This window comes from Crocodylus porosus, unplaced genomic scaffold (genome assembly GCF_001723895.1).
Source record: "Crocodylus porosus isolate Cpor-Errol unplaced genomic scaffold, CroPor_comp1, whole genome shotgun sequence".
Classification (NCBI taxonomy): Eukaryota; Metazoa; Chordata; order Crocodylia; family Crocodylidae; genus Crocodylus; species Crocodylus porosus.
This window is the reverse complement of record NW_017728949.1, coordinates 50085151-50112125: the sequence shown is the minus strand read 5'-3', so window position 1 is coordinate 50112125 and position 26975 is coordinate 50085151. Positions and strand designations below refer to the sequence as shown.

Sequence of the window (26975 nt, the reverse complement as noted above, 5' to 3'; positions counted from 1 at the left end):
CTATATGTAGGCAATTCTTTTGCTGACTTCTTGAAAGAATGCAGCATTAGGTTGGTAGAAAAATAAACTTTTTTCCCACTGAACACCACCCATATGGTGATGTACTGGGAAGTTTCTTCATAAATTAAACTATGGTTGGTGGTTTTTATCATTTAAAAAACACATTTTTAATAATGTAATGAGATGCTGTTAACACTGGATCAAATAAGATAGAACAGAAATAAGCTTACGGTCTGGATCAGCTCTTTCTAATGCTCTGTCAATTGTGACTGTGTGCCAACACTACTGTTCAGTCCTGGCCACTGATAAACAGACATTACTGATCATGGCAGATTGTATGACAGCTTTGTGATCTGAAACAGTCCCCTGTGGATTAGATTGAATTTGTATTACTTTGGATCCAAGACAAGTTTGACACTGACTGCCTTCTTCTAAAGATCAAAATCAAGTTAAAAAACAACGTGTTACTTCTAATTTGTAATTTCAATTTTTTAAGAATTTTGTTAGTCACAGACATAAGACCTCATTATTGATCAAAATCAAAGTGATATAATAAAGTTTTTAAGAATATGAGATAAACATTGTGTAGCAGGGCACTAAGGTGCCTGCTACTCAAAGAGCAGGAATGGCCACCAGGTGCCGGTTGCCAGGGCAACCAGGAGGAGCTAGGGGCCCACACCTGTTGAGTCAGCTGACTGGAAGGGGCAGGGCTGACTTCTATAAAGCACAGGCTGGAGGCCGAGAGAGGGGTTTCTCAGCTGGCAGCCAAGGAGGAGTGTGGCCTGACTAAGCAAAAGGGAAAGGCCTGAATGCGATCAGTCAGTTACGCTAGTGAGGGACAGAGCGCCTGCAGAGGGCAACTCAAAGGGCATTAGCTGAGCATTTTGGCTTTGTGTTATAGCCTAGGGGCTTTCGTTATTGTTTTGTTGTTGTTCTAAGACCGGAGGACTGGGTGAGGCTATAAGGAGATGGTGGAGGACTCATAGGGGAACCATGTAGTGTGGGAGCCCAGCCTCAGAGAGTGGGCAGTGTGAGAAGCCCCGAGAGAGAGGGCAGTGCAAGAAGGCATCTAATAAGACCAAAGAACGTCCGGTACATCCATGAGGCTTGGGGCATGGTACAAGGGTGGTTGGAGCCACGCAGAGCCCATAAGGCTGGGGTGCACCTGAACCCCATTCTGGAATACGGGCCCAGTATAAGACAAGAGAACTGTGACCGGGAAGACTAAAGGTGCAGATAGGCAGCTTGGCGTGGTATAGAGGGTAACTAAGGGGGAGCATGGCAACCTGTCACACATTGGGTACTCTTTTTATATGATTAGTAAAACATATTGCTAGAATGAACCAACTGGCTACAAAATTCAGATCTAAACTTCTAGGCGAGGGACAGAAAGTATACATAAACTGGTATAGGTGATTGGAAACCAGTTCAAATCTGTAACACAACAGAAATTCATTGCACGTAGTCTGCTTTCAAAATGGCAGAAACCAGTTTAAGTTAAACTTGGATGGATGTAGTATCAGACTTAACTGATTTAGTTTAAATCAGTCCAGATTCAAGTTAACTCACAGTCATCCAACATCCCAGGGTGTTTTGCACCTCCCCTGGAAACCCTTCCTCACAGGGTGGGTGGGCTAGCCTTTCCCAAGATGTCTGCTCTAGCTCAGCAGATGGGTGTGCTCTAGCACCCCCCAGCTTCTGAGTAGGTCACTGCAGATATGTGGCTGCATTTCTGGAATCAAAAGTGAATGTCTGTTCACTTGCTTATCTGTTTAACCTGTGTAGTTTAGAGTACTCTGTTAAGATTGAATCAATTCAGCCTTGGGCTTTTTGAGTGTCTGTACTTAACCCTAGTCTTTCAGAATCTTTCTAGATGATCCTTATCTACAGAACAAAATTAATGTGTCTGCTCAAACTTTTGAGTAGAGATGTTAATTTTGTTCTGTAGATATAGATCATCTAGAAGATCTGGATCTGGTTCTGGATTCAGATTTCTCTAAACATCTCATATTGCAGAAGGATCAGCAATTCTGTCTTGGGTCCAACTGTGCTTATTCTTTTTGGACTTGTTTATGTGACTTAGGTAATTGGGCAAATAGAGTAGGAAAAGAATAGTTGCAAAACATGTGTTAAGCAGGAGAGCCCTTCCATTCCTGTTTTCCTGTGATCCTATGCAATCATATCAACAGTGTTCATTGTTTTTGTTTTTATGAAACATTGTTAAATGTTTTTGTCAAACATTGTTAAAAATTGTGAAAAGCTCTACTCCCATGTACTTTAAGTCATTGATCATAAAAAATGAATAGGCAGTAATAAATGCAATAATTCTAAATACCTTATCTTAGAGGTTTCTCATGAACTAAGTTTGCATACATCTATGTATTCATAACCAAAGGTCTAAGTCTGCTTATGGAAAATGTGTGAATGGTTAAAGAACTTCATTTTTGAATAAATTGTTTGCTGAGAATAATTTTCCCACTTCTAATTTTAAACCTGATATGTATGTGATAATAGGTCATGCTGGCAGATTTAATGACTTTTCATAGCATTTTCACCAAGTTAGTTACATTTTCATATTCTGTTATTGGAATATCTTCAGATTTTAACAAATGCTTTGCAACTACTATCAAGTCAAACTAGAGAGTAATTCAGCCCAGCACAAGGAGGCTAAATACATATCTCGGCATGCAGTTATAAAAATAACATATTGAATTGGCATTATTACTTATTTAGGAATATAGGTCATAGTTTTCAGTCTTATTCATGCTCTTTGGCAGTCCCTCACAGTTGGCAATGATTGTCTTCCATGATTGTTTTATCTGTCAGTCCCAAGATGGCTGACAAGGCTGATCCAGGATCAACAGACTCTTGCAAATAAGTCTGCTGCTGCTTGGTCTGTGATTTCTTATTCATCAGAATTACCTCTGCATATTTTGTAGCTAACCTTCCCTGATGGTTATTCCTTTATCTTTCATCTGTGGATACACTGGGTAACAGTACAGCTCTGCTGCTAATACTGCACAACAGATTGATACATGCAGCTTCAATTTATATCGGTGGGAACAGCATGGGAATAGTGTCTGTGTAGCTAAGGGGATTATTATTATTATTTTACATTTTCTTTTATCACATTTGTTTATTGGCTGACAAGCCATGAGGCTTGATATTGTGGCATGACTGAGCACAATAGCATGTTTAAAGGAATGAAGGGAAATAGGGAGGAAACATACATAGAACTGGAAAGAAGATTTCTTATTGAGCAAAAATTTGAGAACATGGGCAGATTTGGTGGGATGGGTAATGATCTAGCAAAGTGCTTCAGTACATGTTTAACTTTAATGCCTTTGGTAGAACTATTCATGTTTAAATTCAGCAAGTGATAAAAAATAATTTCCTGTGTCAAAGATCTGGTTTTTAATTTTTCTAACCATGTTTGCTCTCCCTTTCTTAAACTGGTCTTTAGCATTTTTCTGTGCTGAGAATTTTCTAAGTGTTTTTTTGTCAGTTCTCCACAAATTACAGCAGGACAATATTATTAGGAACTTATTGTAGTTCTGGCTTGTTCTGGGAACAGTTTCACAAATCGTTGCTTTAGGAAGTGCTGCCTTTGTCCTTATTCCTTTCCCTTTAGCTTGACTTCCCTGCTGCACTTCAATAGCAAATAATGAATCATACACTCTAAACTCCTACACATTTCACCAGAATCACTCTTTCTTTGTTAAAGAGAATGAAAATATTTTTCGTTTAACTCTTCATTGCTGGTTAATTTTTACAGCATTTTGCATCTGGATCTTACTAGTTAATATTACTATTAGAAGTGCACCAAAATTGTTTGGTGCACTTCTAATTTGCTAATGCCTATCAGTTTTGTTGGAGGAGTTCAAGATGATGTCTCCTATCTAGAAACATGATTTGAAAACAGGACACTTGAAAGACCACTTTTCTAATCATTCAGTGCTCCTTCATCTGAGCTCAGCGAGGTCATTTGAGCTGGAGCTCTGCTGTGAGCAGAAATGACCTACTGCAGATCATCCTCTCTTAAAGCATCTTGATTCTAGAATGTGTTTCTATAGTATACCACCAGAGCTGGCATCTGTCAAGCTTCTAATTCATTTGTTCTTATTCTCTCTAACTCAGGTCACAAACAGCATTCAGTTTCTCCTGGGCACAGATGTCCACAGCTGGGTAAATCACTGCTCTCCCAGGAGAAACCATAAGTATACATATATTTAGGGTTTTTCTTTCAGAGTGAAAATGACTGCTTCAGGAGAAAAAAGAACAACCAGGATCAAATCGCTCCCAGGAGAGTTTGTCCTGAGAGAGAGGACATGTGAACACATTCTCTTCTGAGAGAAGCCGCAAGCACAGTCCTCCAATATCCCAGGGTGCTTTGCTCTTCTCCCTGAAGAGACAGTGTGTAGTCCTTTAGAACTGTGCTCCAGCCAAGGAGGGAGCAGAACGCGCCCACTTCACAGTTCCACACTGTGCCACAGGGAGCCAGGAAATTCTGAGCCATTGGAGTTGGCCAGCAGGGCTGCCTTGTGCACGGTTGCTATTCTGTCCCTGGGAGGACCAAGGAAATCTGCAGAGCACACTGAGATGTATGCACAGGGACCCCCTGGCTGCGCAGTATCAGCAGTGCAATCTCTCTGCTCTTCAGGGGCTCACCATTCAAATATCCGTTTAGACACTGCCAGGTAAGTTTTTCTACCAGGAGAACAAACTTGGGAGATTTCTCTCAGGTTATTTGAATGTGTGTATGCGGCCAAAGGCAGAGAGGGGAACATAATACACTCATATGTCTATACTTCTTCTGGACATATTAAGTTTACTGTGAGCATTATAGATCATATTAGTTCAGATCTTGGCCACGTTCCTACTTTCTGTGATAGCCACCATGTTGGCTGGTGTGATGTGGCACTTTAGAGGAAACATGACCGTTATGCCCCAGTCCGAGTCCTATGATATAGGGGGAGGAGGATGGGCAATGAGTATATCCTGTGTACACATTCTTCCTACCAAACATTTTCTACACCAGGATGGGGTAGGGGTGGGTGTGCTGACCACTAGAGACCCCAGTGGGGGACAGTGAAGTAGAGGTTGTTGGGAGGAAAATTTTACGCGCTCCGGCTCTCTGCACAGTGAAAGCAACTGCTACTGCTGCTACTGCTACTGTAGAAGTATTGGTTTGGGCTGTAGCAGCTCTGAGGCATGGGCTCCCTGGTGCCCTGTTGCCTCCACCAGATATTCTAGTTGGTTCAGGGCTGTGCCTGCTGTGGCAAAGACTCCCTCAGGGGTTCCCTTCAGCTTACCCCACTCCTCCACCCAACTCCCAGATAAACTGCTAGGTGTAGGGCTATGTCTTCCTACCTCTTAGGGCTGGGCAGTGTGGGACTGCCCATTGTAGCAGAGATACCTGGGGGGGGAATCTGGTATCCGCTCAATTTTGGTGCCCTCAGCTGGTATCTTGCTTCCCCCACCAGCCCCTGTTACCCTGTTAGTATGCACTTTACTTAAAAGAGGATTGTTGGAGGGCAAAAATATCTTTGTCTTCAGAGCACATACAAAAATAATTTAAGGAAAAACTTTAGCCACTGTTTTCCTCATAGTGTTTTGGGAAGCTCTTTAAAAATGACCAAGTCTGGCATTGAAGCCTCAACGATTCTAATGGGATTTGTATTAATGTCCCTCCCAATTTCTTTATTGTTCCTTTCTATCTGCTACAAAAATGAAGCAAGCAGCTTAGGTCCAGTTCCATGTTTTGGAGTCCTAAAATGCCAGCTGGGAAAGACATTTCTGAAAAAATTACATTTATCTTTTTTAAAGCTCTGGAGAAATTGTGGTTTGCAGTTCTGAAGTTACCTGTTGGGTTATCATTTGATTAGCTTGCTACCAAGTTGCTTATATTCAAAGGCTTTCAACTTTCCACTCAGATTTTATTTTAAGAAATGTATTCACTGCACATATTGATATGTAATAAAGTAATATTAACATATCAATGTTAATAATATTAACTTACTAATAATATATACATATTTTTCAGGTCAATATATAAAAATGCCCTTACAAAATGCACCTTTTTACCCAGGATTAGTTGTGTAAATTTATGTTCTTAATGAAACCAATAAACATGGAGGCAGACTTTCATTCCAGTGTGTTCTGAAAGTGTTCTTTTCATCTCATTGTAATTTGACTTTAGATTTTACCAAATTACAATATATTTTTATATTGGTGAGCCCACTACTGGAACATAATGTGTGCTGTATTCTTGTGTCCACACTTAAAGAAAGCTGATTAGAAATCAGAGAAGTACAAGAGAATGATTAAAGGATTGAAAACACGCCTTAGAGTTAAAGCCTTCGTGAGTACTAATTATTTAGCTTATTAAAAAGGCAGTTAAGGGGTGATTTGATCACAGTCTGTTCTATACATATCTGCATGAGAAATATAAAATTGATAATAGAGTTCTCTTCAGACTACAGATCAAGGTATAACCATTTTTATTAGAAAATTAGACTAGAATCACACTAAAAATAAGGCATACATTTTGTAAGCGTGAGGGCAGTTAACTCTTCTACTAAGGCGTATGGTGAACTCTTCATTACTAGAGATTTCAAAATCAAGACTAAATATTTTAGGTATGCCATAGTTCAATCATAGCCTTTGGATTTGAACATGGAATTAATTTGGCAAAGTCCAATGGCCTATATTATGCCAGAGGTCAGACTCAATGATTGCATCGATCACAATAATCTCTTCTAGCCTTAAAAGCTATGAATCTATGGCAAAAGAATTGTGCTTTTGAAGTCCACTCCAAATCTTCTGATACCTAGCCCCCAATTCACTTCTTAATCTTTGCTAAATATTTAAAGTAGAGCCTGATAATACATTTTCTTCCTTTCGCTGAATGTTAATAAATTCAAATTATGATATGGAAGATTAAAAGGGGTTCCTTTTAATCATATTTGATTTAATCCTGTAAAATTAAAAATGAGTCTTTTATAATAAGTAAAATGATTTATTTAATCCCTAAGATTATTTTTTCTGAAAAACTAGCTTAATACTTTGAAGGTAAACCACAAGTGGCCAAAGCCTCTTATGTTTTCAGTGCATAGGTTTATGTTAACAGTATACTTCTTTCTCTTGTTTCTCAGCCACCTACAACATGATTAAGCATGTTCATTGTGTGTAGGTGATGTTGCAGGGCAGTTCAATTTAGTTTATTGTAGTTTTTGATTAAATTCCTATATTGTAAATATTCTTTGTATATTAATCTAGTTTCTTGGAGTCTGTTTAATTTAAGTCTTATTGTACTATTTCAAACATTTATGCTTATGCTTGAATTTAGCATGGTTATCCCTTTGAAGTCTATGGAGCTACTCATATTCTTAAGGTTTAGCGTGAGTTTTTGGAAGATGGGGACTATAGTCTTTATTGAGAAAGAACTCCTGTTGATTTCAATATTAATTTTATCTGAATGAGGCCTACAGGATCAAGTGTGTGTGCTTCTGAGATGTCCCTAAATTCATTCTGATTTCAGGTATTAACCTAATAGTCACTGAAAGAAAGAGAAAAATATCTCCAAAGAGTAACAAAAAAAAAAGAAAAGAAAAAAAAATGGTGGGGCGGGGGGGGAGAAGGGGGAGGCAGGAGATGATTGGTGAAACCATGATATGTGCTCTTTAGTCTTTAAAACTATGATGCCAGTTATTTACTTTGGGTCAAATCCATGGCTATGGGCAAAACATGCACTGTACACAATGTGTGCATATGTATGTATGCTTGGTGCTTGCACATACAAAAATGTCTTAAAATTTCCCTCTGACTCGCCTCCCTAATCCTAAAATGGTATATTGTTATTTAGGGCAGATGGTAAGAAAATGGGTATGGTGACCCAAAAAAGACCTTTTTTCTTAAAGAAAAAGGAGAAGACAGAACAGTTTCTCAGAGAGAAAACAGAACTATCATTTAGGTGCCTGAAATGTTTATATAGTAATGTGAGAAGCAAAGGGAACAAACAGGAAGAATTAGAGGGTGCCTATAGATATGCCAGGAGGCTGCTATGATACACTGTAATTACAGTGTGTCGGAGCAGACTCAATTGAGTCACAGAAGTATGATGTAATTGGGATTACAGAGAAATGGTGGGAGAGTTTGTGTGATTGGAGTAGGGTCATGGATGGATACAGTTTGTTCAGGAAAGACAGGTGGGGGAAAAAAGGAGGAGGTGCTGCCACATATATAAAGGAGATTGTACATGTGTTCTGAGTTGTAAAACTAGATGGAAAGTAGGCTTGTTGAAAGCCTCTGGGGAAAGGTCAAAGGGGAGAGCAGCAGGGGGATGTCATGCTGGGCATCTGTTACAGGCCACCAAACCAGGAGGAGGTGGATGAAACCTTCTTTAAACAACTGATAGAAGCTTCCAGATTTCAGGGCCTGATTCTCATGGGGAGTTTAATTACTGGAACATTTATTGATTTATTCTTTTGAAGTCTGTAATTATATTGGATAGGATTACTATGGAATTTAATTTATCTTGGAAGGGAAATTAAATTTATATTTTATTTATACATTGCAAGCTTTGCAGCATACATCATACATTCTAGAATCTATATATGGACAAAGCCATATTTCTATTTGCTTTTATACATTTCTTATTTGCACCGCACAACTAGTATCAATGCTCTTGCACCCACACTTTTGAATTTATATAGGGACAAAGACATATAATTGCTGTTATACATTTCTTATTTGCACCACATATCTACATTTTTAAATTTATATAGGAATGTGAATACATTTATATATTTGTAGAAAAGGAAGACATGAGACACACCATGAAGCATGGTGGAAAGGCAGGTGGCCACACTGGCCAGCCTTCAGGGTGAGGCAGAAGACGGGGTAGAGGGAGAGTTGTAAGTTTCTCCCCCTCACCAAACTGAGATGCAGCCTCTTTCCTCCAGCTAAAAGGGATGAGGATGCTACAAGCAGCAAGCAGAAGGGAGCAGTGCCAGTGCCTGTGCCTGAGACATCCCCTTCAGGAGCACCAGCCATAACCCACACCACCACCACTATGATGGCAACAACAAGCAGCAGCACCAGCACAGCAGCCTACTCCACCCCTATTTCACTTCCCATGCTGAGCCTTCCAGTGCCAGAGGTAGAGCTGGTGCTGGATCTCAGTGACCTAGCAAGGGAAATTCTGGGGAAGGAGGGGGGGAATCAGCTGAGTTTGTGCTTGACACCCCTCAAATTTCCCCAAGAGCCAGGTCTCCTTTCCCAGAAGGTACTTCATAGAAAGTTGATGTGAGGCAAGCAGCTCAGCTGAGTCTGTCCTCCTCTTACCATGCCTCTGCCTGTTGAGGAGGAGGAAAGTGCAGCAGCATCCACACATCCCCCTGCACCCCAGAAGCAAGCAGGTAGTGTGGTCTGGGATCATTTTGAGCCTGGCACCAGCATGAGTGTCCCCAAAGGGAAGTCCCCCTCTCACTCCAAAGCCCCGGTCCGCCAAAAGCAGAAGCAGGCCACTCTGGAGCAGTGAGGGAAAGGTGGACAGAAAGTGGGGCACATTAAAAAGGCGAGCGAGATCACCCAGAGCTTTGGGGAGATGCTTGCTGTTGATGGCCTGCCATTCTCGCTAGTTGAGCGGCCAGGGTTCAGGTGGCTCAGGGTGCTCATGGCCCATCATACCAAGTGCCCACACACAACACCTTCGGTAGGATGGTGGTGCCCTCCCTGTATGAGGCATGCAGGGAGTACTTGGGGGAGGAGCTGCACTAAGCAGGTCCACAGGTGGCTTTATACTTCACCTTGGACATATGGAGCAGCTGGGGTGGTGATTATGCCTACCTCTCCCTCACAAGGCACTGGTATGACCAGTCAGGTGGTGGGCTCTCTTTCAAGCTGATATAATGGATGAGTCCCACATGGCAACAGAGATAATGGGGGCCATGAACAGCTTGGTTCAGGAGAGGCTCATTGTCGGGGCAAGCTCACCCGCGGGCTCATGGTCACCGACAATGGGGCCAATATGGTGAAGGTGGTCCGTGATGCCAACTTTGTTGGCATCCACTGTGTGGCACATAAGTTGCACCTTGTTGTCAGGGACACCTTGGAGGGGGACAAGGCTGCCAGTGATGGCACCAGCACTACCAGCAAGCTCATTTCCAAATGCAGGAAGGCGGCAGGCTGCTTCCGTCGGAGCATCAAGGGGGGCAAGATGCCTCAGGACAAACAAATGCAGTTGAACATCCCGCAGCATAAAATCATGCAGGATGTGGAGACTCACTGGAACTTCACATACCTGATGCTAGAGAGGCTGGTGGAGCAACAGAAGGCCATCCATGGCCTTGCTCAGGGAGATTGGGATCAGCAGCTCCTTGAACAGAGCTGAGTGGGATACCATCTCCCAGATCTTGGTGCTCCTGTAGCCCTTCCTTGAGGCCACTGAGAGCCTCAGTACTGCTGGTGCCCTCCTCGGCCAGGTGATCTCCATAGTGAGGGAACTTCAGAGCCAAATGGAGAGCTTCCGGGGGATCAATGTTCCTGGCTGGGGCAAGCCACTGTCACCAGACATGCAGGCAGTGGAGAGGTGGGTGAAGGACGGCATTAGGAAATGGCTTGATCCCTTGCAGTCCAGTATGGTCCACATGCTGGCCGCCATGTGTGATTTGAGGGTGAAGGGCACCGTATGCAGCAGTCAAACTCTAAGTCAGTGGATGGAGGCACTAGTAAAGAAAGTCATGGAGGCAGAATGGCGGTGGCGGGGGGACATGGAACAGGGGGATCCACTGTCCCATGCTAGTGATCCATCCACCAGCCAGTCTCCTCCTCCACCACAGGTACTGCTAATGTGGGCCAAGGGCATGAGTTCTATAGTGGGATCCAGAGCCACCAGACCCTACCATCAGGCAGGTAGTGCTCATGCCTTGGTGGCTGCCTATCTTGCTGAGGACATGTAGGTGTTGCTGTGTGACCCCTTGGCCTACTGGACAAGCCACAGCCAGATGTGGCCAGATCTGGCCGCAGTTCCCAGGAACACATGTCCTGTCCACCGACCAATGTTCTGAGTGAGAGGGTGGTCAGCATTACTGGGGATGTAGTGACACCCCACTGTACTTGCTTGGATCCTGGTTTGGTGGAGCAGCTGGTGTTCCTGAAGGTGAACCTCCCACTGCTGGTGTTCTTCAAGCTCCAGGTGCAGATGAAGTGAATACTATGCTCCTCACTCTATCTGCATCTATTTCCTTTTTTCATTTTTTAAAAACCAGTTAATGTCCCACTCTCAGCTGGAGGGGGCACTCACTGCCTCACCAGCCAGCAAGGGAAGAGCATGTCCCTGCTGAGCTTGCTCCCATGCCAATGAACTTGGAGGTATGGGCTGGGCCTACGGGGATGGAGGAGACCCCAGGTCCTGGGCATGACCATTAAAACTGCACGCTGCCAGGCTAGGGAGGCCTGATGGAACTGCTGGCAGTGCGGCAGCCATGTAAATGCCAGTACTAATGGTCCCCTAGTGAAAGGTAGGTAGGAGGCACCATAACCTCCAGCTAACACATGCATGAACACAGTCCTAACTGGGGAGAGCCCAGACTTGTCATGTCTTTACCAGGCCTGAGGCTTGCCGGTTGCAGTGGAATTGCGAAGCTCCATTATCAGTTTCTTAGCTGTAGTTGTAAGTACGCAGGAAACCAGAGCTCTATATCTCTTTGTTTAGATGTTTCACTTTTTCTCTCCATTTCTCTTGTATCAGGTTGATATATACATTTGTTTCTGTAGACTTCTCCTGTAGATTTCCCAACTATCTCCTTATGTACTCATCTTTTTACAACTGTCTCCTATAGATTCCTCTCTACACTTGTATCCCTGGTATACCCCTATTGGGCTCAGTGAACTTGCAGCAAGGATGACTAAAGTCTGTTGTGTTATTTCCTTGTATTTCTGGTTTCCTAAATAATCTTTGTAGGCAAACTGATTTTTTCTGTTTGAAGACGTATGTGTGAGAGCAAGCTCCCTTTGAGTTTGGCGCTGATTTGCCAGTGTATTTAGTAGAGAGGAGACTGGACTAAAAAATCCCAGGTCCAGAACTTTTTCAATTAAGTAAAGTGTGAACCTGCATACAGTATTAATCTGAACTTCCTGTCACACATCTCTAATATTTAACTGGCACCACACTAGGAAATTTTACTCAGACTTTCATAGAGTATTGATTAAATTAAATAAAAAAGTAATTTTTGGTGCCTTTGGAAGTGTGATTACAGTTTTAGGTAGGGCAACCTCTTTTTTTTTTTTTTTTTACATTGAGTTCTGAATTGTCTCTAGCAAGGAAATAAGAAATATGTGTTCACAGCAGCAGTAAATTCTTTTTATAGTACTTTTTAATATTTTCATGCACCACCAATTGCAGTGCATTTAAAAAGCATCCATTCTCTGTAAATTATATCTTGTGAGTAGAGGATACAAAACAAAACAATCTCAAAGAAATACTCAGATTCAGGTCATAGCTTTGATTCAAAATCTCCACAAATATAAAAAAAAGAATATGTTTACTGAAATCAGTGGTAGTGCTTTCTAATGCTCTACTAAATTAATTTATATAAGAAACAAAACTGAGGATGTAAGCCAGTGCTTTAATACTATACCAGGAGCTTTTCCTACTACTTTGTCTGCTTCTGCAGAGAATTCCTGTCAGTCTTGAATTTCTTTGATGTATTGTGACAAATGATCCTTTGCTGTGTTTTCTGCCCCTGCTGGAGTCTCCATGGGATTAGAGATCACATGCTTTCACAGCTTAATGTACTTGACCTTTTCATATGATTGACACATGTAAATGATTACAGCAAAGCAACAATTATCCACTAGTCATGCCATGTTTATTTTCAAGGGAAAAGATAATCATATTTAAGGTGAACACTCAGAGAGGGTGAAAAATATATCACTGTGAAGTGAATGTAGGAGACCAGTATGTAATAAATCATGACTGTTTCCTGTCCCATCTTTGCCCCATTTTGTGGCACACTGTCATATTATCCCTGCTTTCAAATGCTTTATTGTGCTATTTTTCTGTTTTGCCATGTAAGTGAGATGCTTGAATCTCTGGGGCTTGATCAGCAATCTGATTCCACAGGTTCAAAGTCAAGGGTGATCCAGTGGCAAGGTAGATATCTAAATTTTTTAATGAAAACAGTTTAAGCTACTATAGCAGGGAACATCTCCAGGGGTGGCCATGTAGCCCCTGAAGACCCCCCCAGATCCTTTTTACCCCGCTTACTTCCTGGGGACAGTCACTCCCTTCGCTCTCCTGCCATGCATTGATATATTGTATGTCTCCAAACAGGAGGCTGCCCCAGGGTAGAGTTGCCATATTTCCAGTTCCAAAAAAGAGGACACTTGTCAGGGGGACACCTCAATCACAACCCACAGCTCCCTGGCCCTACCAGTGCCCCTCACTCCCAATCCAAAGCCCCCCCCATCCCTGCTTTTGACCCTCACTCCTGACCCACAGTCTCTGCCTCCCAATCTATGCTGGTGCTCCTCACTCCCAACCCACAGGCAGGCCCCCCATCCCTGCTGTTGCCCTTCACTGCCAACCCACAGACCCCTGCCTTGCCAGTGCCACTCACTCCCAACACACAATCCCCCATCCCACTCTGGGCCAGGTGGGTGCTGCTCAATCCTAACCCACAGCTGGAGCCACCTTGCTGTCTCCATGGCGTACTGCTGGCTCAACTCAGGCCCTGGGATTATACCTGTCCAAACCCAGCCCTTCTTTGGTCATGTGGTCCCTGATTGCTTACTTCCACACCTTCAACCTGTCTCAGCTGCAGCCTGTCTGCATAATGACCCTCTATCAGCAGCCTCCAAGATCATGCTGTCCACTTTCTTAATGGTCTGGGCTTATCTCCTGGCCAAGTCCAGTCCTTCTTGGCCTCCAAGATTTTACTGCCTGTTTTGTCAGTTTATCTCCTGGCTAAGCCCAGCCCTTTCCCTATGAGGTGAAGCTCTCCTTATCCTCCTTCACGACTTGCAGATTAGTGGTCCTGTTAAAGGGGCAGGCTCACTAAGAGCCCTGCCACAGCTAGCCACTATTTATTTGTGTATAAGGCACATTAATATTAATGTTCTGACTGTGTAGGAATTTTGCTGGCCAGGTTTCAGAACTTACCCTGACCCTTTTTGTACAGTATTTCCACAGTCTTCAGTGAGTTCTGCACATGGATGATGTCAGGATTTGGCTCATATGTGGCTTCAGTATGCATAAAGTTCCTGCACAAATAAATTGAATAATAATTTCCTTGAATTGACTATGCAAGGAGAACCCAGGTTCACTTTGTATTGCCACTCTGAAGTACATAGTTGGGACACCTTGTCAAATATCTGTCTGTGTCTCTATATAATTTGAGTGACCTGTCTCTACAGCATCAGTGGTGCAGTTTTGGGTTCTCTCAGAATTGGGAATTGTGTATCAGTGACATTTTAGTATTGCAAGGGAACATTATATATTACAAGGTCTCTTAAAAATGTCACTCTTTTTTGCAGGTCACCGAACATTGTTCATTGGAGTTCACGTACCACTGGGTGGAAGAAAAAGTCACCGACGTCATCGGCACCGTGGTCACAAACACAGAAAGAGAGACAGAGAACGAGATTCAGGATTGGAGGATGGGAGGGAGTCTCCTTCTTTTGGTAAGGTTTCTTTTTCTTTTTGCGTGGAACTTTTAATGATAAATTTAAGTTTGACATGGTGCACCTTATCCTCCTGACATATTTCAGAAAGCATTGACAACGGTACATTTGAGTCCAAAGCTTTTCAAATATTAATTAAAATCTTAAACATTAAATATTTTGTACTGTTGTGATCAGTGGAGGGTTCAAACATAAGGGAATGAATGTGTGGGAATATTTATCACTGGGACTTCAGTATACCATCATAAGGGGGTTATGTGGTGATAATGGTCATAAGTTATGTATAGCAGCACTAGGCATTCAATAAAAAAGCTTTCTGCTTCTGTACAATGTAAAGAAAAGAAGTAGTGTCTAAAATGTTTTTCCTGTTACTGTAATTCTAATATTGAAACAGAGAGCCAGGTCTTGAACAAGCGTAGTCACACTGATGGCAAAGGAGCCACACCGATTGATAACAATGTAGGATTTGATACAGAATCTGAACCTTGCTTCCATCATCACATTAGATCATAGGGTGGAATTGTGAGACCAGTCACTTCACTCAGGCCTTGAAGGCAAGGAGACAGACCTTTCCAGCTGAAATTTCTCCCATCTTCCAGAAACACTACAAGTGGGCTTACCAAATAAACTAGTCAAAATTTAGCAAAAAACAGTAAAAACTGTAGGCACAGTTTCAAGCTATGAATTACCTTCCTCCAAAGTGATCTTGTTTCTCTTCTCGTGCTGGTCTTATGCTAGTGTAACTCCATTAATTTCTGTCAAGTTTCTTCTGATTTACCTAGGTGTGCAAGTGCAAGTGCAAGAGAGAATGCGCATTTCCACGGATTTTACCTGATTATCTACTTTAGCAGAATCTTTAAGAAGATCTGCTGGGTAAAAGATTCAGGATCATTCCTATAATCTTTTGTATGTAGTGAATGATTGTTTTCCTTCAAATGCAGTGTTTACTTCAACCACTACTAAATGTGGTTTTTAAGTGTATTTCTAGATGGTTTACTTATAAGATTATTATTTGTGGTACAAAAATCAAAGTAATACATATACATTTAAGGTATTTGGGGCATGAAAATAAATACAGCAAATATAACAGAAGCATGTGTAAAAAAACTATGACAGTCTTGTACAAAAGAATATTTTAGTTCATTGGGGAAATGTAACTGCCAGTGTAATTGTAGGTTAGAGAGTAGTCATTATAAGACCATTTATTTTGGTTTGCATTTTAAATTGCATGTGGAAAGCTCTGCAGTATATTATAAACTGTGAGGCTTAAGTGTATATTAAAGAACTTGAAATATTTCAATGTTTCACAGTCAAATCTGTTAGAGATGAAAAACCAAGAAGGGTTTTTTTAAAATTTCATAAGAATTTAAAGGAAAAATAGACTTTCTTGAAGAATTAATATTGAGGAAGAAAACTGGCTAATTTGGGTCTCTAGATTTAACATTTCATTTACCACAGGGATGTATAAATTACTTGAAAGGCTTGTATGTTTCATATTTATGGAAAATACAGTTAGCTAACCTAAAAAGTATTAGCTTTTTACCACAGTTAATATTTTAAAGCATAGCAGGAGAAATAAGTTTTACAAATAATATATTGGAAAAATATAGTGTTCAAACTTGTGTGAAATGCTTAAGAAAGAGCATTAGCTTGAATATCCAGAACTCTGAATAGATAAGGGCTAAACTAAGAATTAACACAAGAGGCCATGTTTTCAAAAATGGTCAGGAATGAGCGCAGCTCCCACTTCAGTCTTGTAATTTTGCTCAGGTTACTAAATGAGAGATATCTCTGTTTAAAACCTTGCTTTGAATCTTTAACTTCCTGAAACTGAGGTTTGTGTCTCTTTCCAGTATCACAAGTAGTAATGAGTTTGCTAGTTTTATCCTACACCCTTTAAACCCATGCATATATTAAAATAGTACTATTTGGTACAGTTCAGTACAAATAACAGGAAGTAACTGTTGTCAAAGGGTATGTCTACATGTTCATTAATGTACTGTAATTAAGGTACATTAAGATGGTACCTGTAATTACAGGTAGTAACTTTATGTGCCGTAATCGGCGCTACTGCGCATTAGTGCAGATAAATGCATTTTTGTGACATTAATGTGCATTAGACTAAGTCTACTGCACATTAGTGCAGTTTTTGCCAGCCACACTAATGTACAGTAGACTTAATCTAATGCTCATTAAGTATCTCATGTAGATGCACCCAAGAACTTCAAGAGGTTTTTTTCCTAACTTGGAAAGAAAATTTATCTGAAAATATAGTTTTTGATTCGTGTGTGTGTGTGTGTGTGTGTGTGTGTGTGTGTGTAGGGGTGTGTGTGAGCCAATCATAATTCCCAGCTGAGGTGGGAGACGGTGTGTGTAATGCAAGATAAGAGACAACCAAGAATTATTCTGGCAGGAAGTTTTAAATCCCAAGGAATCCACCCATTTGGTGTAAATCACAGGTACTCAGCTTCCAGCCTGTGGGCCAGATGCAGCTTGCAGCACCATATTATCTGGTCTGTGGGGCTTTCCATGGGCCCAAAAATTTAACAAGAGGGAGCAGTGCCATTGTGGGGTCAAATGTTGAGCACCACTGGTATAAATCATTCTCTTCCTGTGACCTCCCTTTCACTTCTAAAGTTAATAATTGTCAGCAGTATAACTGAGGAGACACCAAATATGTGGGGAGCGTGAATAATTTTGGGAGTAAAATGAAGGACCTCTTAAAAGAAAGAATTTGCGTGCATGTTTATATTTGCGTGAAAATATGGTCCAAACAAAAAGAGAGGGAGGGACTCCTCAGTGAAGTGAATTCCTCAAAATTTCAGTGCATAGTATTGCACATCATGTGCATTTGTAGTTGAAGCTAGAGGACACTTTTCATTCAGCCCATACCATAACTCATTATTAAGATAGTGTGTTTACTTTTTATATGTTAAAATACGTTTTTTTTCCCCTTAACAATAATTTTTGTACTTTAAAATAGTTGGTCATGTATACCATAAAATAACTGAGTAAAATTCATTTCTGTGCACACTATCAGTGAAAGGCATCCACACCACTGGAGTTTTGCTTAAGCATTACACAGTATGAACCACTTTGCACAGGCCTATTCACTTAGGATTTGGATTCAGCTGATTTGGGGGACAGTGATTCGATTAGGTGATTCAAATCACTGTCCCAAATAAAGTTGGCCAAATCTGATTCAGAGTTTTGGCTACTGCTGAATCGGCTGAATCTCTGAATCAAACACGCCCCATCCCCCACCCACTCTCCCAGCCCCATTAATGGCTGCCCCACCCAGGCCCAGCATCCAGCATGTTAAAAAAAAAAAAAAAAAAAAAAAAAGCACTCACTGGCTCCTGCCAGGCGGGGGAGGTGATCTCTGCTGCCCCCCCACTGCCCCATGCTGTGTTGTGGGGCTCTGCCATGAGTCCCCAGAGGCCCTGACAGCCACTGCAGCAGCTGGTGAATGTAGGGCTTTTTTTTTTAGCTGTGGGACGCTGGGGCTGGGTGGGGCAGCCATTGACAGGGCTGGGAGAGCAGTCGGGGGTGCTCAGGGAGCAGGCAGGAGATGGGGCCTCCCCATGGTCCCCTCCCCATCGCCTCCTACTTACCAGCACAGAATCCATGTCCAGCTCCCTGCAGCAGTGAGCAGGGACTGCCCGAATCTTTGAATCTCCTCCCAATCAATTCAGAGGCTTTGGATCAATTCAGAACTTTTTATTGGTCTCCTGATTCAGTTCAAATTTTGAGATTCTGCCTCCAAATTGGGCTGAATCTCCTCCAAATTGAATCGGCAACCAAAGCTTTGCACAGCCCTATTACATAGGTATTGTACTGCTACTCTGCACAGGGATGGATGTCACCTAGGACTGATAGGGCATGAATCTAGGGTGCACAGAGTCAAAAACACTTGTGACATGCTTTTTAAAATTATGGATGGCACAGCACCACTGGTTTTCAATATTAGGACATGAAGCAATGAGTATAGTTTATTGAATTTTGAGAAATCTTGCTGCAAATTGAGTTTCCCAAAAGCTAGAGGGTAGGATTCCTGATGTACTCTTAAATTAGATTTTTTGGACATCTGGAACAAGTAAAATGGAGGAATGAAATGGCCAAGTTTCTGCTCTGCTGCTTCTTTAGGTAGCTGACAGAAATAGACATATCCTTTCCTTCTCCTAGAATGAGGCAATCCAGTTTAAGCAAGCTACAGATGGCTACCCTGTTCCTGACATGGGTCAAGCATCAAGCATCAGAGGGATTAAATTTTGTAAACAAAATTGTAAGTGCTGGGACACAGATTACTGAATAAAAAAGGGAATTGCTTCCATTGTGATATTCTGGACAGCTGCTGCCTGGGAGCCTCCTGGAAGAATTCTGGATGAGTCAGCTGTTCTTTCTCTATCGAAGGTAGTAGGTTAGAAGTACCAATTTTTCCCCCAGTATTTTTTAGAGTTTTATCACCTATTCCTGTAATAGCTGTTCTAGTTTTATACCTTTTACAAATTCTTGTTTCTTCCTAATGAAAATCCAACTTTTCATATGTCTTCCTGTTGAAGAAGAGTAGGGTTTGTTAGTTAGTACTGTGTAATTATGGCAGCAGTAATGAGGCCAGAGTTAAAAAATTTAAAAACAATTGTTGATAGGACAAATGTATCGGGGAACATTAGTGTCTCATTTCTAGTTTGCAGTAAAGAACAATACAAGAGAATACATTTTTAGGTAGCTTTTTTCTTACTGAAGTGCCATAGTGCCTCATAAATAATTAAAACTTGCATATGAAGGGCACTCACTATGTACCATCACTTCCAATGTAACTATCACATACACAGCGAGAGTGAAAAGAGGAAAATGAAACATAATTCAAATTCATAAGGTTGAAGGTTTGCCTTAACATCCTTGAAATTTTCGTTTCACTGGGTTCCTGCGTTTTATTAACTTTTGAACAAAAAGCAATTTATCAAAGAGAGAAATCTGCTGTCCAGTACTCTCCCTCACATGTGCAGAGTTTTCTTTGTGATAAACGGAAAATGCATGAGATAAATGTATTTATCACACACTTGTGACACTTATTGTATATCTGAGATCTCATAATTTGTGCAATAATCTCTTCACATACGATTCAGTCTGCTGAGCCATTTTTAGTGTCTACCATAAAAAAAAAAATCTGTCCCAAAAAACATTTTCTTATTCTGTCAGGTGTGACATCTTCACCACAAATTGCCTGTTCCCTAAGGCACTAGCAAAGCAAGGTATAGTCCACAGCCAAAGGTAGCCCAGAAGTCTCCCAGACCTAAAACATTCTTTGTGTAAGACTGAGGAAATACTTGCAAGAACACTGCCAGCTGGCAGGAGCCTAGAGTGAACAGGATCTTATTTGGAAAGGGAAGCTTAAAGTCATTTAGTGCTTAAGAAGGATTAAATGATGTTGAGGTAAAGCAAAGCAAAGATCCCTTTGGGCATAATATTGACATATAATCACATCCCTGTGCTGATGGAGTCAAACTATCTCAGTGTCCCCAGAGAAACCAAGCAGTGTGCTTTTCCTTTGTGGGTAGGATGCTGTTCTTGCTGGGATGGAGGGAAGCCTATCATTCCCTCACAGAAACTAAGTACATTAATCAATGCAGTACCTTTGGACACCATAACAACATGTTATAAAAGTGTCTAGTCCCTGAAAGTGGAGTGCAAGGGCAATAAAAGACCCTATGCTTTGACCTTCTGCTGCATGCCTGTTCAGTTAATGGGCACATTCTGGCCCAGAAAAGCAAATCTGTGATTAGGGAAGCAGAGTCAAATTATCTCCTAAATTATGAATCATTGTGGACTAAAGAAGCATACAGACATGGTCATCCCTATTTCATATTTCTTTAAAACCACTGTTTCCTAACAGTAGGAAATGTATTTTTTGCAATGTAAGAAATGAAGATTTTCAACGAGTAAAAAGTGCAAGAAGAAAGATAGAGAAAATAGATGGTATGAGACCCAATGAGAGATAATGCTTTGAAGTATGTCAGAAAAATAAATGACAACTTTTGTGATGAGAGCAAATTAGCAGATGTTTAGAAGCAGTACAGTATGAAAGAAGAAATGATAGAAGTCTGAGATGCAAAAGGTGAACAATAGAGAAACTGGAACAAATGAAGTCTGAGCTGCTCAGACAAGAAGATTCATGACTGCTCAACAACTAAGCAAACAGAAAGCAAGGCATTAAACTAATAAACAAATTATATTCAGCAAATTTGCTGTTACTTTTTCTGTGAAGATTCTTGGCCTGAAGATAAATTTATTAACAAATTTCTTTGCCTTAAGATCTATATAAAGTATAGTTCTCCGTTTAGCCAAATGGCCAGTAGCTCACACTTCCCTGTGAGCAGACAGACAACAAATGTCATGAGCAGAGAACAAGTGAGTAATCTACCCAGGAGCCTCTCACATTATTACATTCTCCTGGCTCTTTGGGGTAATGGAGGACTCAGTTTTTCTACTTTGGAGTTCTTTGGCTATAGATACCTCTGTCTAAGCAGATATAGAAAATGTGACCCATTTATAACTAACAAATCAGAAACTGGCCCATTACTTTTTTTAAAGGCTCACCTAGTAAACAAAATAGCATCCCAAAAAATCATCATCCATCTTCAATTGGCCCTCAGGTCTTATTCAGCATCTTAAAGTGCTCAGAGAGACCAGTTGGACAAACTGCAGAGAACAAGTGTAAAGTCTTTTAAAACACCACACAGCTGCAGTCCTCAGAGCCCTGGACAGAGAGTTTTGCAGTAATCCCACCAGGTGAAACTCTGCAGCTAATTAACGAAGTCTGAATGTGAGAGGAAAGGTGATAAAAAAAAAAAATGTTCTGGCTTCTGAATCATGCTTGATCAGGGATTCAGTAGGGCTAGAGACAGACATTCAAAAAGCTGGAGCCTGAATTGGTTCAATCTTTGCAGATTAGTTTAACCTGTCTAGATCGAACCAACTTGCAAGTGAAAAGACATTCATGAAATGCAGGCACGTGCTTGCAGTGGCTTCATCCAGGTGCTGGGGGGACTAGAGCAGCCCTTGGCTGCAGGGAAGCCAGCCCTGGCAGTAGCCTGGAGTGAACTGGCCAGGGAGAAAGTTTAATTCCCCCCTTCCTGTCCCACTGGCGTGGACCTGAGCCAGGGTGCTTCTGGTGCTTCTCCCTCACTGCTGCAGCAGCGGGGCCAGGGCACTGTCAAACATTGGTCAGCATGGCCTCTGAGGCAGAGGGGGCAGGGAGGGAGGTATACCCACTTCTACCACCACTGCCCCCAGGGGACCACAGCCAGGGTTTGCCCACCCCAACTGCCACCACTGCTTACTCCCTGCATGGGGTGAGAGGTGGGATAAGCAACCTCCCTGCCTCCTCTGCAAGACACTGAAGGTAGTAGGGAATAATCCCCCTCCCTGCCCCCTCATTGAACAGGCCCTGCTGGCTGGCCTCTGTCCAGGCCCCTGACTCTACTGCTGGAATGGTCCAGGGCCTTGATGGGGCAGCAGCCCCTGTCCTGGTGTCTGGGGAGCGCGAACCTCTTCCCAGATGGGGGGAGGGGCACGAGGAAGGGCAGGGTGAGGTGGGGCTAGTTACAGGGTGAGGTGAGGCTAGAGGCCAGCTGGAATGGCCCCCTTAGGTGGGAGGGGCAGGAAGGGGGGCTATTTCCCCCTCCCTCCGGTGTCTGGTAGAGGGGGCTTATCTCACTGCTCGCTCCCTGTAGGGAGTGAGTGGCAATGGCAGTGGTAGGGACATGCAGACCCTGCTGTGGTCTCCTGAGGGCAGAGAGGGGGGAATAACCCTCCTCTGTGCTCCCCCTGCCTGAGGGGGCCATGCCAGCCATCCTCTGGCCCCACCCCTGCCCCTGGAGCAGCAAGGGGGGAGTGACCTGACAGGGGCTGCAGCCCATGTCATGATGTCTTGGTGCATGAGCCTCTTCCCAGGAGGCGGGACCATGCTGTGGGGTGGAGGAGCTGCTGCAGACTGGACAGGTTGAGTGGCAGCGGTGCTCAGGGGGCCTGGGGAGCTATGGCCCCCTCCAAGCTCTGGTGCTGCCGCTTGCCCCATACAGTCCATGGCAGCTCTGAGCCCCCACTTGCAACCCCCCTGTAGGGAAGAGGCTCCCCCCAACACCAGGATGGGCTGCTGCCCCATCAGGGCCCTGCCCCCTTGCCTCCCCAGTGGCAGGGTAAGACGCCCAGCAAGAGGCCAGCGGGCAGGGCTCCTTAGATGAGGGGACAGGGAGGGGGTGTTATTCTCCCCTCCCTCCAGGGTCTGGCAGAGGGGGCAAGAGGGGGCTTATCCTGCCGCTTGCCCCACACAGGGAGTGATCAGTAGTCATGGCAATGGGGGTAGGTAGACCCTGGCTGTGGTATCCCAGGGTTTGTAGAAGTAGAAGGGGGAATAACTCCACTCCTTGCCCTGTCTGCTTCAGCGGCCATGCCAGCTGGTGTTTGGCAGTGGCAGTGAGGGGGGAGCACCAGGCAGACCCTGGCTCGAGTTGATGCTGGTGGGATGGGGAGGGGGAAATTAAACCCCTTCCCAGGCCAGCTCACTTGCAGGCTACTGCTGGGATTGACCATATCCCTGGTATTGAAACAGCCAGCGGAGAAATGCAGGTCCATACTGGTGGGACAAGGGAGGGAGGGGGTGGATAAATTTATTTCCTGCTCCCTTCCAGGGGCCAGTATCTGGCCAGAACCCCATCCCTGCTTGTCCCTGATCTAGCTAGGGAGCAGAGGGGTGGGGCCAGCCCACGTCTCCTGGAGCAGAGAGTACAGCCCAGCCCAGAGAGCATGCTGGGGACTCTGGTTTAACTTAAACCAGGAAGGAGTCTGGGACAGAAGCTTCATAAACCGGTTTGATCTCAGGCAGTTTAGTTTGACACTACATTCAACCAAATTTATCTCAAACCATTTTCAGCCATTTTCAAACTGGTTTATGTGCACTGAACTTATGTTATGTTACAGGTTTAAATCAGTTTCTGATCACTTAAATTGGCTTAGGTGTAACTTCTGTCCCCAGCCTAGAAGTGCAACCTGTATACCTGGGAGATAAAGATTATCATGTGTGAGGAGTCTAAGATCAGTTCTGTCATTTTCTTTAGCTGCTTCTCCTTCAGTTCACCTGCCAGTATTATATCTCCTTGTCTAAACTGAGACTGCTAGTTCCACTTTGTTCAGGGTAGGAAGAAGAACATAGCTGGGCACAGGTAGGTGACTGGTTCAGGACAGAATGCACTGAAAGATTTTCTGGGGCAGGGCAAAGGGAGGGAAGAAAAGGTAATTTGAAATGCTAGCTGTTGTGTATTTGCAACTTTTGTGGCAGCATGTGCCAAACAAGAGTTCTTTCAGGCCTTTGTGGTGACAATGACTGCTGTAAATTAAACAGATTTTCACCACTGAGTACTGTCATTGTCACTTCAATACATCAGGTGCAATACTCATATAAAGAATATACTAATTTTTTCTAAGACTTATGCTTTTTAATTTTATACTAATGATACAGTATTTCTGTATTTTCCCTCCCTTGAGTTAATTAAATATATATTATATCCTTACAATGCTTTTCTATATTGGTTTTATCTGCAACAAACAAGAACTATATTTAGTGATTTTTACTCTTGTGTCACAGCACAACCTGTTTATTAAAATTCCTAACATCATGGAAATAGAAAACCAAACTGAATGTCCTGCTGCATTCCTTTGCACCTCTGTTGCCCACAGTTCATACAATATGCTCTAATCCTGTTTAAGACTTCTATTTCCATCTCCAAGGTATAATAAAGGTACTCAACTATATCAATTTTGTATTCTATTGTAATACTATTGCAGTAGCCTTGTCCTATGCTACTTTTTTTTTTTTACTGTCACAAATTACATGGACTTGGAAAGTTATGCTGCCTTTCTACTTGGTGGGGGATGTATCGAGAATCCCTTTGAAAAGGATGCAGGAGAGCATTCTCATTTTTTAGATCTTGCTATGTATATGGACTGAATAAGTATTCTTTGGTACAACCATCACTTTATTAGGTGTACCCATTCAACTGTAATGCCCACTGTGTCTCAGATGCTGCCTGTGGCTATCCTAAGTGCAGTATTAGGGCCAGGGACAGAAAGTACACGTAAACTAGTATAAGTGATTGGAAACTGTTTTAAATCTGTAACACAGATCCTGTCCCAGATCTCCTCCAGATTCAAGTTAACTCACACCTCACAAACTTTGCACTTTGCAGGGTTGGAGGGCTAGCCTTGGCTCAAGCTATCTGCTCCAACCGAGCAGGGAGGTATGCTCTGCTGATCCCCAGCTTCTGGCCTGAGCCACTGCAGGCATGTGGCTGCATTCCCAGAAGCAAAAGTGAATGTCTGTTCACTTGCTTATTGGGTCAATCTACACAGTTTAGACTGTCCTGCAAAGATTGTCTCAAATGAGACTTTGACTTTTTGACTGCCTGGACTTAGATTAGTTGTCTATTAATTTGCATCTAGTTGCCTTGCTTGGGACCCTGGATTAGTTAGAGCTAGGAAGGAATTTTGTTTCTTATTGTGAATGCTTCTGCTTTCTGGCAGGCCTGTGGTGGGGAGGACCAGGTGTTTTGCCTTGCTTTGAGGCATTGGGACAGCCCCAGGTCAGGCTGGGACATTTTAACTGAGGTGTGTTAATGCTCCCTTCAGTACTAGAAACCCAAGCGTTCCATGCTTGAGAGGCTTGCTCTCCCACTCAGGGTCAAACTGATCACCAATTTGAGGGCAGGAAGGATTTTTTTTCTGTATGGCAGTTTGGTATAGACTGCTTTTTGGGGTTTTTTTGGTCTTTCTCAGTAGTGTGAAGTATGATCCTTTTCCAGTCTTCTTTGTACATGTTAACTAAATACTTCCCTGTTGTTGTAGTATTAGGTCATGACTGATACCCTCATCTCCTTGCCTTTTACTGTGGCATGTTATAAGGTTTTCGCAGTGTTTTGGATATTATTTCTTGTAGTTGTATATGAGAGTTTGATGTGCTGATTTTGGGGATTGTTTTGGTTAATAATGGCCTGTAAATAGAGGGACTGTAGGGCTCCAGCCAGGCCTGGAACAGCTGGGGTGTTTTGATAATGCCACTTTACACTTTCCATTGAAAGTATGGGCATTGAAAGCAGAGCCTGAGATGATGTTGTATGACCTGCCCAGTACTAGTCTACTATGTGCTTCATAACTGAGACTTTTCAATTAATTACTTATCTGACGGAGAGCCTGATGCTTGATTGCAAAATTTGTCTGCATGAGTGACGTAAGTTCAACTATTGTTTCAAATAAGAGGGAAAATTAGACTGGGATAATTGAAGTAATATAATTAAACCAATAGTATAGGAACATAGGTCTAGAAGGGACCACGTGGACCAAGTGAAGTGCTGCAGAGTAATTCCCCAGTAGATAAAACAAGTTGTAAGCACTGGAGTGTGTCTCCTGTCCTCATTTAATTCTTGTTGCACTAGTCTTTCTTGTTCTTTGTGTTGCCCTGTAGTGCCTCAGAAGGCAGTGTTAAATGCAAGGGTTAGAAATCACAGGGAAGTAAAATTAAAGATGTCAGTGAACTCCACCACATCCTTTTCCATCTTCTACTTTTACTTCATAGGTTTGGATTATTCTCTTTTCTTTTCAATTCCATCCAGATCTTATCTTTCCAATAGGATTTAAAATGGCTTGTTCTTTCTGAAAAAATCTTGACATGTATTCTGTCTCCTGTGTAAGATAGCTCCATCCCCATACTGTTTCCATAGGGAATGTGTTCTGGTGAATGTTTTGATGCTGAGACATAAGCTTCTTTTATCTGTTGTTTCCATTTTTCAGTAGATTATTTATGGTATGTAGGTACAGATTCAGAGTTTTTAGGTAAATGAAATAATTTTCCATATAATGTATAGAAGGAGCAAAACTTTGAAGCATCATTTTATGGGCGTCATCATTGACCACAAGATGAACATGAGCCTGCAATATGATGCTGTGGCTAGTAAAGTGAGCAAAATGCTGGCTTGCATCCATAGATGCTTTTCAAGCAAATGCTGGGATGTCATATTCCCCTTAGTGAGGCAGTAGCTGGAGTACTGCATACAGTTTTGGGCTCCACAATTGAAAAAGGATGTGGAGAAGCTTGAGAGAGTGCAGAGAAGAGCCATGTGCATGATCAGAGGTCAGGAAAACAGACCTTACCATGACAGGCTGAGAGCCATGGGGCTCTTTAGCCTGGAAAAGCGCAGGCTCAGGGGTGATCTGATGGCCACCTATAAGTTTATTGG

At 42.5% G+C, this 26975-nt stretch overlaps 1 protein-coding gene across 4 annotated transcripts in view; it reads left to right on the top strand.

The window, feature by feature from the left end:
- The window catches only part of SLC4A10 (solute carrier family 4 member 10), a 337292-nt gene that overhangs the window by 133328 nt on the left and 176989 nt on the right, over nucleotides 1–26975 (top strand). For all 4 annotated transcript variants that reach the window (XM_019554513.1, XM_019554512.1, XM_019554511.1 and 1 more), the window contains exon 3: nucleotides 14539–14685. In XM_019554513.1, the coding sequence (XP_019410058.1) occupies nucleotides 14539–14685 (147 nt within the window). The remainder of the gene's footprint in view (nucleotides 1–14538; nucleotides 14686–26975) is intronic.